Genomic DNA, 14,622 nt, shown 5'->3' on the forward strand with positions numbered 1-14,622 from the left:
GGAGAAAACTGGATTGCAATACATGTGCCTGGACAAAGAGAAACAGGTAACTCCCAACAGAGGAGGAAGAATTTTTTTTGGTAACTGCATCTGATGCTGAGTGTATTCTCCCCTGCCCTGCCATGTATTGCCAGCACAGTTGTCTGTCCTGATGCATTCAGGCATGCATCCTCCTCAAGACTCACTAGTTTTTCTCTTTATTGGAGCTTTGCAGTATCAATTAGGTATATTCTGGAGTTCTACAAGAGAGGTTCAGCAAAAATTTTATTCATATCATTTCAGTTTAGAGTGGCTGTTAAGGCTCAGTTCTGAAATGAGGAATAAATATTAATAGGGATGGGAATGGAATTTATCTTCCCAGTCTAAAACAATTTAGCCAGGTTTTCAGCAACTGCTCTAGGATGTGGATACATTTAGAGGGAAGGACTAAAATGCTGCAGTATTTTTGCAGCCTCATTCCTCCTGGTCTCTAGAAAAATAAAACAGAACTGTTGCAAGTTCTCTTGAAAGGTGTTGACAGGGAATTAAGACTTCAGGTATGAAGATGTGACTCATGAATAGTACTTGTTTTCTCAGCCAACCCCTGGCAAGGTTTGCTATGCCAGCAATTCCTTGCTCCAGCTCTGCTTTAAATCCCATCATTCTACATTGCATAAAAATAAAGACGGTTACTAGAGAAATATGTGGCCATATATAAAATGTTGACTATAAACTCAGTTATCTGTTATTGGCACCACAACTCTACAAGAGTTGTATTCTACAATAATTAAAAAAAAAAATATATATAAAAAAGTCCACTAACTGTGGAAGAATGAAAAAGAAACCAAAACATGTAAATACAATAAAATGAAGAAGAAACAAATTCATTTGCATCCAGGCTTGGTTTAGACATGTTCTTACCAACAGACATAATGATTTCACCATTGTAGGAATGAAAATGAAACTTTTGACTCCTTCTAACTTATAGCTGGCTGTTGTTACTTGAATTTGTGTTCAGTCCTTTCCACTAAATTCCTTTCTATAAAGTTGCATTGATAAAGGCAATTTTAATTTATTTATTTATTTTTCCAACTACAATGTGCATATATATGAGATCTATCCTGGCAGGAGTTTTGCACGTTCTAGGTTTTCACAAACAGAAAACCCATTAAATTTAGTACAAACGTTATTGCAAATTTGCCTCCCTTTAAAACTTCTATGTCTTTTTGTCTGTCAGTTTTAAATACTATAGCATCATTCAAATTAAAGAATAAACAGTTTAAGTTGATATTAGCAGCAGTTTCATTATGTGAGACATCTGAGGTAAAGCTGAGAGAATCTAAGTTGGAAGCCAAAACACTCTGTATAACTATTAGACAGAGGAATAAAGCTCCATCCAGAAATATGATACACACAACTTACAGCTTGCCTATAATTGTCTAGTGCAGGTGGCACGAGCTATCCCCTAACAAAGAATTCACTACTATAAGTGCCAGACTGAGCTCAAATGGACCTTCTTATGCTAGAAAGTTACTGAATTGTCTAAAGAGAGGACTGAAATGATTTTAGAAAATCAAAATGTTAGTATAATTTGATCATAACAAGTTATTTCTCAAAGCCATCATTTCTATCAAGACCAAAAATATTTAATGACCAAAGGAAATGCATTATTTAGGTTATATTAGTTTCAGGAGTGCCACTTTAACTTATATATGTTCCACCTGGCTATATGATGTGTAAACTTCGTTAGCTTAATTAATTTAAAACCTGGCAAAGTTTAATCTTACACCCTCAGACTAAAAATCTGTATTGCTTATGTTTAAATGTTTTTCTTGTTTCACTACTGCATTAGTCGCTGCAATACTTGTACTACTTTTAAAATAATTTTAGTTAGGACATTAATGTTATTTTTCAGCTTTAAATCTTGTCTCTGCACACAGACAGAAAGCTGATAATGGATTTGTTTTAACACAAGATGTGATTAGAGACCAGAATCTATGAAAGTCTACATTACACATCATGTCTCACTTTCAGTGGATGTTTATCTGCAAGAAATGAAAAGCTTAAGTTTTGAATAGCAAGCTGATTTTAAGTCAGCAGTACTATGATGAATTTGGAGGGAGGGAGATACTTAGAGTCAATAGCACTGAAAATGGAAGGGCAAAATCATCAGGGGAATGTTAAATATAGGAGAAATTATAGCATTTGGAAAAAAGAGGTACTGCAGGAAGGAAGCAAAGCTTAAACTGAACTGAAGAGCCTGGATAGCTCAATAACGTTAATGGGTGATGTATTGGGAAAATAGTGCTCTGTTTCTCTCACACTGTTTTGCTTGTATTATTCATTTAATTTTAGAATTTTAAATCGTGTTTTGAAGATATGATGCAGATTTTGTTCTATTCTGATTGTTCCTGCTGTTCTCAGCACAGAAACAGCTGAGCAGCAGACTATCATCAAATTTTGGCCATATGCTAATCCTAAACTCCAATATCTTTAATGTTCCTTGGGGTATCTGTAGTTTTCCAAGTATGGTATTTTAAATTTATCACAGCAATGAACATACTACCAACTCTGATGTATCCTACTCTGGATCTGCTGAAGCCTATGTATTCAGCTTCTTCTCCAGTTCACAGATAACTTTTTGGCTAGCTAATATTATATATAATGCTTGAGAAAATGATGTAGCCAGGCCTACCTGTTCACTTCAGACTGAAGCAGCAGCTCCATGAAAAGCATTCTTTGAACATCTGAGGTAGCAAGTGACAAATGAAAGGGCTCAGAGAGGAGCTGAGGGGGGGAAGAATGTTGAGAGAAGCTTGTCAGTTTATGGTCAAATAAAACTTAAGAAAAACAGAAAAAACATGCAAAGAAACAGTTCTTACCCCATATAACCATCGATGTGGAAAAAATGGTGAGCATTCCTGCACAATGAATGGGTGAATTCCAGTCTTGAGAACATCCAGAGCAGTTCTTGCAAGAAGTAATGAGCTTTTCTTGTCCATGACAATGCTGGTTATGCCAAATAGGAAGCTATGCTAGGCACAGGTGGTGCTTATGTAGCTGGGGATGAAGCAGAGGCAGAAAGAATCCCCAAACATCCAGAAAACTGAGCTTTTCTAGAGACTGAGTATCAATGGTAGTGAACAAGGACTGTACAACAGAATTAACTATTGGGGCAGAAGAGATATTAAAGAGAAACACTCAAAACAAGGCTTTGTGAAAGCAATTATGGAAATTACTGAGGTTCTTATCCATTACACATGCTAAGATGTGATCACCAGCTACTTCTCATCAGAGTTATTATCACAGAAAAAATCCTGATACACTCTGCAGAATCTTCTCTGAGAGTCCTTCTTGAGAGCTTGAAGATGATCCAGGCTGGTAAGATTGAGATGTAGCATAACAGAAAAGTTGAACTGCTAGTGTTATTTTATACCATGTTTCTAGAATTCCTTCTCCAGAAATATTGTTTCCTCTATGATAGCCAAGATTTCAGGATTTTGGAAATAATTTACCCATCTATATAACTTACTAATAGCTACAATCAAAGCAAATAAAACCTAAAATTCTTCTTACTGTTTAGGAAGCAAAAGTATATCATTATTGTTACAGACTTCATGAACTCTTTTATCTGCTTATACATTTGTTTGCATTTGTTTTGGTATCTGTCATGTTACGCAAGTGACTTCCTTTCTGATTGGTCCTATTGTTTTAGGTAGAGTGAGGGAAGACTGAAAAAGTAAGGAGAAAGATTTAAACATACAAAAGAGATATTGATGAGTAAATTCCAGAGAGGAAGAAAACATGAAGAAGAAAGAGGAATACTAGATAATATTCAACAGGTAGCACCTCAGACAGTAGGAAAAGAGCCAAAACAAAACAGTTTTTTCACTGGTTGTAAATGGGAGTGCAAATAGTCTATATTTTGAAGGTGTTACAGCAAACAAAAATGTTTTTGAGTAGTCAGATGTTTAAACCATGACATCTGATCCAGGCATTTCAGTACTTTTTTGTAAGGGGTCTGGAAATTCATCTCTCTTTGGGGAGAGTCTTTTTCCCAGTTATGATGAACATTATTTAAAGGTATGCTGCACTGTTATTTGAAGATATGCTGTTCTTTTATCAGTAGCACTTCAAGACTTCTCAGCATGCATTTGAAAGTGGTTGTGTTCAATGCTTCTCATCATAGACCTTTTTTTTAGGAACATTTCACCATTGATTCTTATAAGAAGTGATTTTCTAATCTGCTAAGCATGAAGTATTTGCATTTCTCTCATTTTAAGACTTTGTGTATAAAGGCAAGGCTACAGAACAGAAAATTCTGATTGAATACATAAATTATTCAGATGCAACAACATGACCATGGAATATGCTATGCTCCACCCTGTCCAGAGATGATTTGTGTATGATCCCAAGTGGCAGCTTTTACAATCTTTATTTTCTAAAATGTTGTTATTTTCTGGATGCATAAAATACATACTATAGACAACACAATATGTGGGCATTCCCCCCTCTCACATTTCTGCTGTGTGGGCCCATTGTGAAGGATGTTCCCACCATGCAGTGGAGTGATTCTGATCAGCTTTGCAAACATTGCCTGTTGCCTTAGAGTGCAAGCGTGGCTGCACAGCAGGGATGCAGGTATCTTCTTGCTGTTCCTGGGCATGCTGGGTCAGGAGGGACGCCTTCAAAGGGGGAGTAGGGTTCATTATGTTCACTCCAAGATGCTTTTGATTGCAGGGTGCAACATGAAAGGCCAAGGACTGGGCAATGATGGAGCTGGCTGAATGGAAATTTTTCTGACCCGTGGTTCTCTTTGCTTGGAATAAAATATTTCATGACAGTTTTGCTGCTACCATCCAGATCTATCAGTAAAACCCAAAGCAACATACCTCACATGTTTTAAATAATAATTTTTTTTAAGCTGAGATTTCATTTTAATTTTCTTTTATGTGCTTTTCTCTGTTTTTTTTTTTTTTTGGTTTTTCTAATTTTTACCATAATAATTTGTAAAAGTGTGTCATCCTTAGGCATTTGCTGTTGGGACTTTTTTTGTTTTGTTTTGGTCGGTTTTGGTTTTTTTTTTGCATTGACAACCTGGAAGTTTGGTATATTAGGATTTTCTTGAAATGGGCATCAGAAATGTATATTTCTCACCTTTGAATGTCCAGAAAAATTTTTGCCACAACTTAAAGGAATGCTTACTGTACTTACACGTGACTGTGTAATGACAGCTGTTATTAATACTCTCTCTAATGCAAAAAGTTTTTGTATCTTACCTTGTCCAGACAGACTGTCCTGGTCACCTCCTTTCTTCTCATCCTCAGCTTGCAGGAGATCAGGTGGAGTAAAGCCACCTGTGGTGTAACCTGCCAGCATGGTAGCCTGCCCATAGCCATCAGTGATTAAGTCATTGCTAGCAGAATCATCTGCTGGAGGAGGCAGATAAGAGTCCCTTGGTTTTGCAGGGCTGCTCGTGCTACCCAGAACACTGAAAGGCACTGTGAAACTTTGTTGGTCAGTAGCTGCATCTTCTGAGTCTGGAGGAGATTTGTCCTGAGCTGGTTCTTTGGGGGGTTTGGTAGGGAATGCAGGTTCAGATGTAACAAAATTACTCAAGTCTTCAGGGGCACTGATCTCTCCACTTGGCACAGGAATCCCAGTTGTAAGCTCGTCGACCAAGATGCCTCCTGCTTGGTCTGCTGTTGCTGGGCTGGGGTAACCTAGTGGGAGTTCCACACTCATGGAGTCCTCCTGAAAAAGTTTTTTTAAAAGCAATTTTCATTATTATGTTTAACTTTCATTGCTAGAAATGCCAATATTCTTTAATCACAAAGGCCTGCAAACAGCTGACTCAACATGAAGTCATGGGATGTATAAAGTTTTTGGAATGTGCATGTAAACCTAATCACATTGCCTGTAATTTTAAAATGTTCAGAGAAAGATGCTTTTCACTATCTCTATCAATTGCTCTCCTGTCATTGAGATGTGCTACTCAGACATGGTTTATTTTGTGATTAAAATTGAAAAAAGTTAATCAAGCAGTAATATTTACCTGAAAATACCCTGAACAGTATTTCTGTTGCAGTATACACAATATTCATCCTTACAGTATTTGTAAGAGGTAGGTATGCATTTTAGCATAAGAACCTTTTTCTCTATATTTATGTACATCTCAATGTTATTTGATTTTACTTCTCAAATAAATATGAAGCCCACTGCTAACTTACCAAACCAGGGCCTGCCAGAGGAATAGTGACCATGGCCTGGATATCATTATCAAATTCAGTAGATGTTATAATAGAGTCTGAAAGAAAAAAAAGCAAACATCTGAGAAAGAGAGCACAATATTTCACCAGTGGCACACTGATCAAAACATATCAGATCAGTAAAAAAATAGTATTAAAACTATTCTGCACGAAAATTACTTTTAAAAATCCATGTAAAGAAGAAAGAGGCATAAATTTTAATTTAAACTGGTAATTATGAGAAAAACAGGAATGTACTCTTTATTTAATATAAATGGGATAGGTCTGCAGAGAGATGTACCACAAGTAAATGCTTAAAATCAGCTGATGTATGAACTGCTCAGTTAAAGCTGCATGGGCTATGATAAATCATATTGTGTTGTTCATTAAGCCTAAATTCAGTTCTACCCAGAGTCCACACATTGTTGGTGTTTTGGCTTTAGTGAACAGTTGCTCCCTTCACCATCTCAGAGGAGTTCTTTAAGAATACTTGCATACAAGTTTTTTTTTTTCTAAAACTGGTAGTTAAAATAACTATTAGGGAAAAAATTGATTAAAAGAGCTAGTTATTATTAAATTGTTCTGTATCAATAAATTTTAATTTAAAATATGAGATTTTATTCTTACAGAAAGTATTAGTTCATACATATATATATTAATGCTACTTGTAAATGAAACAGCTAAAATTTGGTGTTTGTTTTAAGACTGTTTTTGTAAATATACATATGAAAAAATATTTTTAATTATTTTCCCTTTTATAGCCCCCAAACCAACAACAAAGCAACAGGGCTATGCTACTTTTGAAAAAAAATCTTCAATGGAACTAGAAGGGGATATTTATTAGCTGGATTACTGAACATGATGCAACCCTTCAACTTTCTACTGGAGGTCTTCACACCCTGCTTGTCATCTACACTCTGTGTTTCAGAGACCAAACTGCACCTTTACAGTGCAGTTCACATCACTGATTTTAAGTTGGGATCAAATGCTCTTCAGAGTGCCTGTCTCTCTGACTTCATTGGGAGATTAGATGGCTTGCTTGCACTAGAGACTTAGCTTTCAGAAAGCTACATTTATTAGAGGAAGCCTTCACTTTTTATTTTTTTAAAAAGTAGACTATCCATATTAGGAAACGAAAATGATAAAGTGACTATTCGTAGCATTTTTTTCCCCATGCCTCTTATTTGTCTTCGCATGCAAAATATCCAGTTTTTCTAAAAAAACTAGAAAGGAACAGGTTCTCCAATATGATTAGAAGCTTGTCTGTATAATTGTAAAGGCAGATTTTGCTATACAATTTCACTTAGATCTGAGCACCCTCTGGATGCTCTGTAACACTTAGGAGAATGGGAAAACATTGTTAGAGAAACAAAGGAGACCTTGCTGAAACTGCATCAGTTTGAAAGGGCAAGGTTCAGACTTGTGTCTGCCACTGCCCTGCCTACTGACCATCAGTAAAGTGAAGTGTTCCAAGGTCCATTGGCAAGGACTGGTCTTCATGGAGTGCAATGGCAACCAGCTGCTGAAGGTCTGTCACTGAGAGTTTACTTGCTGATATCTCCCTGTCTTCCTTTGGATGAAGTGGAATTTCCACCTTATTGGATCCAATAGTGGAGATGTCATCTCCTGTGCTTTTCAAATCAGAGCCATCTCTCTCAAAGTTTACCACATATCGTGCTACGGTGCTGCTTGATCTGCAAGGTGAAGATGCAAAAGTGTTCAGTGAAGCAAAACCAGTTACTGGCTGAGGACAAACAAAAGTATGTGTGGTGATAACTTATTGTTATTAGAGACTGGATGTGGCACTCAGTGCCATAGTCTAGCAACTGCAACGGTGGTTCAAGGGTTGGACTCGATGATCTCTGAGGTCCCTTCCAACCCAGCCAGTTCTATGATTCTATGATGATATGATTCTATTAACTTCTGAAAAGTAATGCAGATACACTTCTTTCAAATGAGACTGTCATCTTCAAATGTCTTGCTGTACATTTTTTGTCTTTTATACATAATATTTAATAAAGAATCCAATCTTGGAGACAATTATAAAAGCTATCTGACATAATCCTGTTTAATCTGCCTACTCAGAAACCTGTAAAACTGGTAATATAATTTGAAGTCGTTGATGATTAGTTCAGTCATAAATGCATGCTGGGGTTACTAGAAGCCACAATAACCTATTAATTATATAGGCATAGAAGAAAAGGGATTAGACAGCTCATAAAACTACAGATAAGCAAAAATCCTATCATATTTGGGCCAATTTTTTTACTCATTTTTGAAGAACAGTAAGAAAGTTAGCTAATGTGGCAAACAAATCACTTTTCACAATGGGAAGAAGCTTTTCCAAGTCTGAATGAATGTTTATAGATACTTACTGGATGCACTTGTTTAAGACAAGTCTAAAATTTTCACAATTGTTAATACTTTGCTTTTCATAAATGCTACATTCACATAATTAAAATTAAAACATCTGTATTCCACTGTGTTGCTTTTTATGTGAAATAACTGGACAGAGAGGAATTCCACTTTATCAAGTATGTGCTATGTATTTACATCTATATGATGCTGCAAGAAAAGCATTAGACAATTCTTCCTTTTAAACTACAAGTAAAAGAGAAATTCTGGGAACTGCTAAGCAAATTATTTCCCAGCAGCAATTTTAAGCAACAAATAAAGACTGTAGCTCTTTGTATTATCAGTCAAAAGCTTCCTGCATTTTATCAAGCTAGTAACTGGTCTCTTTGCTGTTCCATCTGCCCTGATAATGGAGGTAACAAATCAAATTCTACATACTTACTGAAGATAATGTGTGTAGGAGAATACCCTTTTTTTTTTCCCACTTTCTGTTTATTGAGTGATAGAGATCTTTACTCATCTGAATGTGAATTTTCTTAGGTCAAACAATTTTCTTTCCTTCAGACAGATGCTGACAAGATTTGATTACATGAACCTTTCAGATTAAGGTAAAAGCTCTCCCTGCTGCTTTATATCACAGATTTTGTACTGGGGAAGAACACAAATCAATTCACTTTGTCACAGGAAGATAAAGAACATTTACTGATGTATCCATCTACGTCTAATTGTGTATAAAATTATTAATCTTAATTATGAATTAGAGACAAATTACCCATCTTTCTCCTTCTTCTCTCTTCATTTCATCGCAGAAGAAAGGGTATGATAAAGGATTGCAAAACAAAACAAAACAGACTCATGTAAATTGATCAGTCATACAACAGAAACATCTTTTGACAATTTATCTTCTATGTGCAGTCTATAATTTTTGTCTCTGTGTGAAAATGACAGCCTACTCTTTGTAATTTCATTTTTTCCCTTCAAACAATGGGAATCTCCATTTTTTGAGCAGGGAAACAGGGTTTTTACCTTACCTTGATAGTTTGCAATATCTGCTTTCCTATTTCCCACTACAAATGATGCAAATTGAGGACTGTCATTGCTAATCTGTACCTTTGTGGTGCCAATGAACACCTGTGACAGTAGCAGCAACTATTACGGACATGGTGCCTTCTTTAATATTATGCCCTGTTATTTTCCCTGATGAATTCTCTAGCATATCCCTAATGTTGTCTGTCCAGATTACATTGTGGGGAATGCTGCTAATACATGTAGCAATGTAGATATGGGAGAAAGGAGAGCAACACCTGTCTTAGCTGATCTGTAACTCTCAGGTGCTAACTAAGTCACTGGATGATGGGCAGACAGCTCACTCTTCCACATTCATGAATGTGCTTTCATATCAGCTCCTAAGACCAACAAACTAAACAGAAATGGAGCCCAGATCTCTTGGAGTCACAAATGAAAGAGGTCTGTTATTTCCAGTTGTAACTATGAGGTGCTACTACAGATTTTCTCTACTTGTTCTACAGTTGCCAGCTTTTTCTTTTCTTACTCTCATTAACAAACTGCAAGAAACTTATTTTCACTGTATTTCCTCTTCTTTTCCTCTTTTCTCAGCAAATCTGCAGCTAGGAAGAATTATTCTCTCATCTAAAATCGCCTTTTGATATTAGTGTTGTTCAATATCTACTGAATATTACCGGAGGGACTGAATGTTCCTGATGCTGTGCCATAAGCCCACATGAATTTATGTATTTGCTCTTTTTCTTTATTCTCTTTCAATTTCATGTTATTTCTTACTAAGAGTAATTTGTTTTCCCCTTGATTAGTTACATAATTTGGTCTTATCTACAGACATAACCATCTCAAATGCTCAGGTTTTGATCCCCTCTCTCCTGTAGATTCTCTTCTGAAAAAATACACAGTAGCTTTTATTATCAGTGAATACACTAGGAAGGTAAAACTAAAAAATTGGCAAGACATAGTTTATTAAAAATGAAATATTTTTCATTGTTTGAAACAATTTTCTTTATATGTGTGAATATAGATCCTAATGCAAACTTCTGTTGCCAAGGTAACTTCACTACAACCTGTGACGGGCACACTGTTGATACAAAAAATAAAATAAATATATTCCTAGCTCTCTTTACATTGTCAAGGAAAAACAAATTGCTAGCAAAGCATTTCAAAAGATTTATTGGTTACTTCACCCATCAGAAAATCAAAGCTACTTCTACTTAGTAATGCAAAATATTAGTCTCAATTGGGTTATGTTTGCACTTTTCTCCATATTGCCTCTGTACAGTTCCTAGAAAACTATTCTTTATTTATACCAATATATACCCCACTAGGTCTTTTCATGTTAGAGGAAAAGAAAGAAACGGAGAATTCTAGTAGCCAATAGAAAAATAAGTCCCATTTTCTTACTTACTTAAATCCTAATACGTGAATTTCTTTGAATCCTGGAAGTTTCTCAAATATTTTTTGCATCTATAGAAAAAAATCATTAATGCAGTGTTAAGTCCAACAACTAAAAAGCAAGCTCTGGGTGGCTACCTAGACAGCATATTTCATATTTCAAAAAGAGCTTTAGGAAGCAGTCTCAACATCCCTCTTTATGGTATCATCATTGCTTAACTTGAACACAATATTTCATTTGTAAATGCTGCCTGGAAGACTTAAAAATAGGCAAAATGAAGTTGTGGTTTTTTTTTAGTAATGTAATGATGAAACTCAGAGATAGTCAATTCAAACAACATGAATCAAATGTTTTTCCTCATTTTCAGCATTTTTCCTCGATGAATAATTATGTCATTCAAGGAATCTTAACTGTAAATTATTAACAATGTAGAAATATTGACCAAATGCAGGTGGACTTAGATTATTTGAAAAATAATTTCTTAATTAAACAGTATTAACCCTTCTGTATAAAGAGAAAACCAATATACTTTTAGTTGTAACACAAACGATTGTACAACTATATATTTGTGAATAGAAGACACAGGATGAAGAATAAACAATAAGTAGAAAAGGTGAATTCATTTTTCAGACTTTAGAATAATAAGTGGGTTTATCAGCACCTCACAAATTAACAGTGTTTTGTGATCCAGCTAATTGAGCTTTTGGTCTTTTTCAATTCAACATTCACAAAGCTAAGTCAAATAATTTTTTTTATGGACATCCACTATGTCAGAGAAAAGGACTTTTTTTTGAACACCAAGTTTCACAGTTCCTTTCTGATTCACTTGTGCTGCTGTATACCAAGAAGTATATTGTCTAAGCCATTCATCTGCTAGGGAAGCAGAAAAGAGCAGAAAAGAACCTGGAGGCCAGTGTTCTGCAAAGTCTGCTGGAACTCTTCCCTCTGCCCATATCCTGGAATGAATTAGAAACTGAACTTGAACTCCATGGCACACAGCCTTCCCAGGGATTTCTCTGGAATTTGTACAGGAACGTACATGTGGCTGAATTTTTAATTCTAGATCTAATCTCCTATGGGTGCACTTGTAAAGTTGTCTTGCATCAAGATTGCCCTCTGCTTCCTCCATGATCTATCTTTGGAAAAAAGCATGTCAGAGTTTAGTTCATGGTGACAGACTACAAATTGTTTTCTGCTCAACATTGTATGTCAAGAACAGCTTTGGACTCTTTAAGATGACAGATTAAATTTCATGGCAATGGAAAATAATTTAACAATTACAAAACTGCATTCTTCATCCTCATATTAATGAAATTAGTGAAATAAAAATCAGATTGCCGAATTACATCATTATATGTCTACAAAAAAAGGTACACAGGCAGCTTTGTTTGAGGATAATACTGGAAATCCCCAGAGAAACCAATTTTTATCAGCTCTGCCAGCATATCTTTCACCATTTTTAAATGAAAATGAAGGAGATCAGTGAAATTGCTTGCACTAAGGAATGATTGTGAAATTGATAAGAAGCTTTAGTTAATTTTACTAAGAAAACCTTTTGGGAATCTATTAAACTGATACCTGAACATTCAGCTAATATAATTAATTGTATGAATTATATTATTATTTTCATGGGTGTTCCAATTCTGTCCCAACAGAAACTGTGATAAACCACAACAAAATTACTGGAAGATTTTGAAGAACAGCTCAGACAACAGTGGCTCATTACTTTTAACATTTATATTATTTTTATTATATTTATTGTAGAAATTAAACTATGACAAAGTACTGTCCATGGATTCCTTATTAAGACCAGATGATATTCCTAAACTTACTCTGTTCATCAGTTATCTGAGGTTCTGCTGCTGATAAAGGCCTTAGCTTGTTAGCTTGGTGGCTGAACAGCTGGTGTCAGCCAGGGGAAAAGGCACCTTTACATGAAGGAAAACTGAAGGCCTTGAGACAAAAGGAATTACCTATTGCACACGAGGGCAGCAGATTCTAGTTCTGTTTCATGGTGAAGATAGTTTCATATTATGAATCTCAGCCAAGACACAAAGCTGACATTTTGGCATTCACAAAGCCCCCTCACCTGCAGCTGAAATTTGGCAGCGAGTTGTCGGTACTGTGGGGAGTTGGGATCATTAAGTTCAGCTGTGTACTGGTGATCAGTGAGAGTGACACTGAATTCTACCATTTGCTCCACAGGCAATTCTGGGACTGTATTTGTTTCCAGCTCCTGGAAAAGGAGAGACACAAAAAGAGGAGAAGTAAAACAGTGATTTCCCCCTTCCCTTACATTTCAGTATTTAAGAGGTAGTAAGGTTCCTTTTTAAGCCTGTCCCCAAAATAATATTCTGAACCATATCCTCTAAAAGGTTCCTAGCCACATCTGTTGATTTAATTCTCCTGCTTTTGCAAACAACTTTCTATTACTGTCACTAGAGAGTTGCCTTTAATATACATAAATGAAGGTGATGGAGAGGATCAAGCCATTTCTTGCACTGAGAGTGCTACCAAGAAAGTTTTTCTTATTTCCATCACCAGTAAAGTCATATAGATGTACTTGCCACTTCAGAAGAAAGTGTGTGATATCAAGGAGATAAACAAGCAAATGCTAAAAGCTGTTAGTACCCTACCCTCAGAAAACCCATGGTCAGCCAGAGCAGACTGCCAGACACTCTGTTACTGTTTCATGCTTAGATTATTTAATTTGTTTTTTCCAGATGATAAAGTAGAATTAATCCCACCTGCGTTACACCTTTCCTATGTAGTTGACTGTACTGCTATTAAAAGTACTTTTATTTTGTTTGCCATTTCTTAACACTATTTGCAGTTCTGGCCTACAGTTAGTTTTTTCTCCTCTTTAATGTTTCAATTGTCTAATTTTTTATTTGCTTGAGGTCATTTATACTCTCATCCAGGCTTTTTATACCTTGGATAAACAAATAAACACAAGAAGAGCAATGCAATGATCAAGAAGATCAAAAGAGTAGTATCAGCCTGAATCCCAGAGAGGTGGGTTTTCCACTTCTGCTGCCAGGTGGCTTGGCATAAGGCTGCTAGAGACACCCATCCCATACCTAACACCTAGGTTTTGATAGTTTTCAAGAAAATGCAGAACAAGAAATGTGTGCAGTTATGGTGTGTCAGGGGATAAGAGAGAAAATAAATCGTTAATAAAGAATGAGTGAAAAGGGAGAAACCAGTTTCTGCACCAGTTGATTCTGTGTAACTCAGATCTAAGTCATTCCTTAGGATGCCCCTGTTTTAGAGGAATGTGTTTTGTGCTGCATATAAAAATATGGTTCATCAATTACAGAAAAAGCATTCTGTAATATTCTATCATATAAATAGAATTCTTAGGAGTATATACTTTCTGGAAAGCTACCTGATGAATTTTGAGGAGATAGCTTTTAGGGGGCTAGTCACAAAGGACTGAGAAGAGAAAGAATGAGGAGATCTATATCATGGAGGAACTAGTAGGTGACACCAGTCTCCCAGTACATCTCAAACATCACAAACAAGCAATTTAAAAACTGTTTTCTCCTCATATTCTATCTGTTCTATCACTCCAACAGCTGTGATAATGGTAGGTAATATGCAGTTGAGGATATTAAGATT

General features: G+C 35.8%; 1 protein-coding gene across 1 annotated transcript in view; it reads right to left on the minus strand.

The window, feature by feature from the left end:
* IMPG1 (interphotoreceptor matrix proteoglycan 1) overlaps nt 1-14,622 on the minus strand; it is a 43,278-nt gene that overhangs the window by 19,893 nt on the left and 8,763 nt on the right. The window contains exons 6-11 of the mRNA XM_030448206.1: nt 13,091-13,237; nt 11,014-11,072; nt 9,355-9,375; nt 7,677-7,921; nt 6,210-6,286; nt 5,259-5,733 (exon numbers count right to left, since the gene is read on the minus strand). Of these exons, the coding sequence (XP_030304066.1) occupies nt 5,259-5,733; nt 6,210-6,286; nt 7,677-7,921; nt 9,355-9,375; nt 11,014-11,072; nt 13,091-13,237 (1,024 nt within the window). The remainder of the gene's footprint in view (nt 1-5,258; nt 5,734-6,209; nt 6,287-7,676; nt 7,922-9,354; nt 9,376-11,013; nt 11,073-13,090; nt 13,238-14,622) is intronic.

Source organism: Calypte anna, chromosome 3, assembly GCF_003957555.1.
Source record: "Calypte anna isolate BGI_N300 chromosome 3, bCalAnn1_v1.p, whole genome shotgun sequence".
NCBI lineage: Eukaryota > Metazoa > Chordata > Aves > Apodiformes > Trochilidae > Calypte > Calypte anna.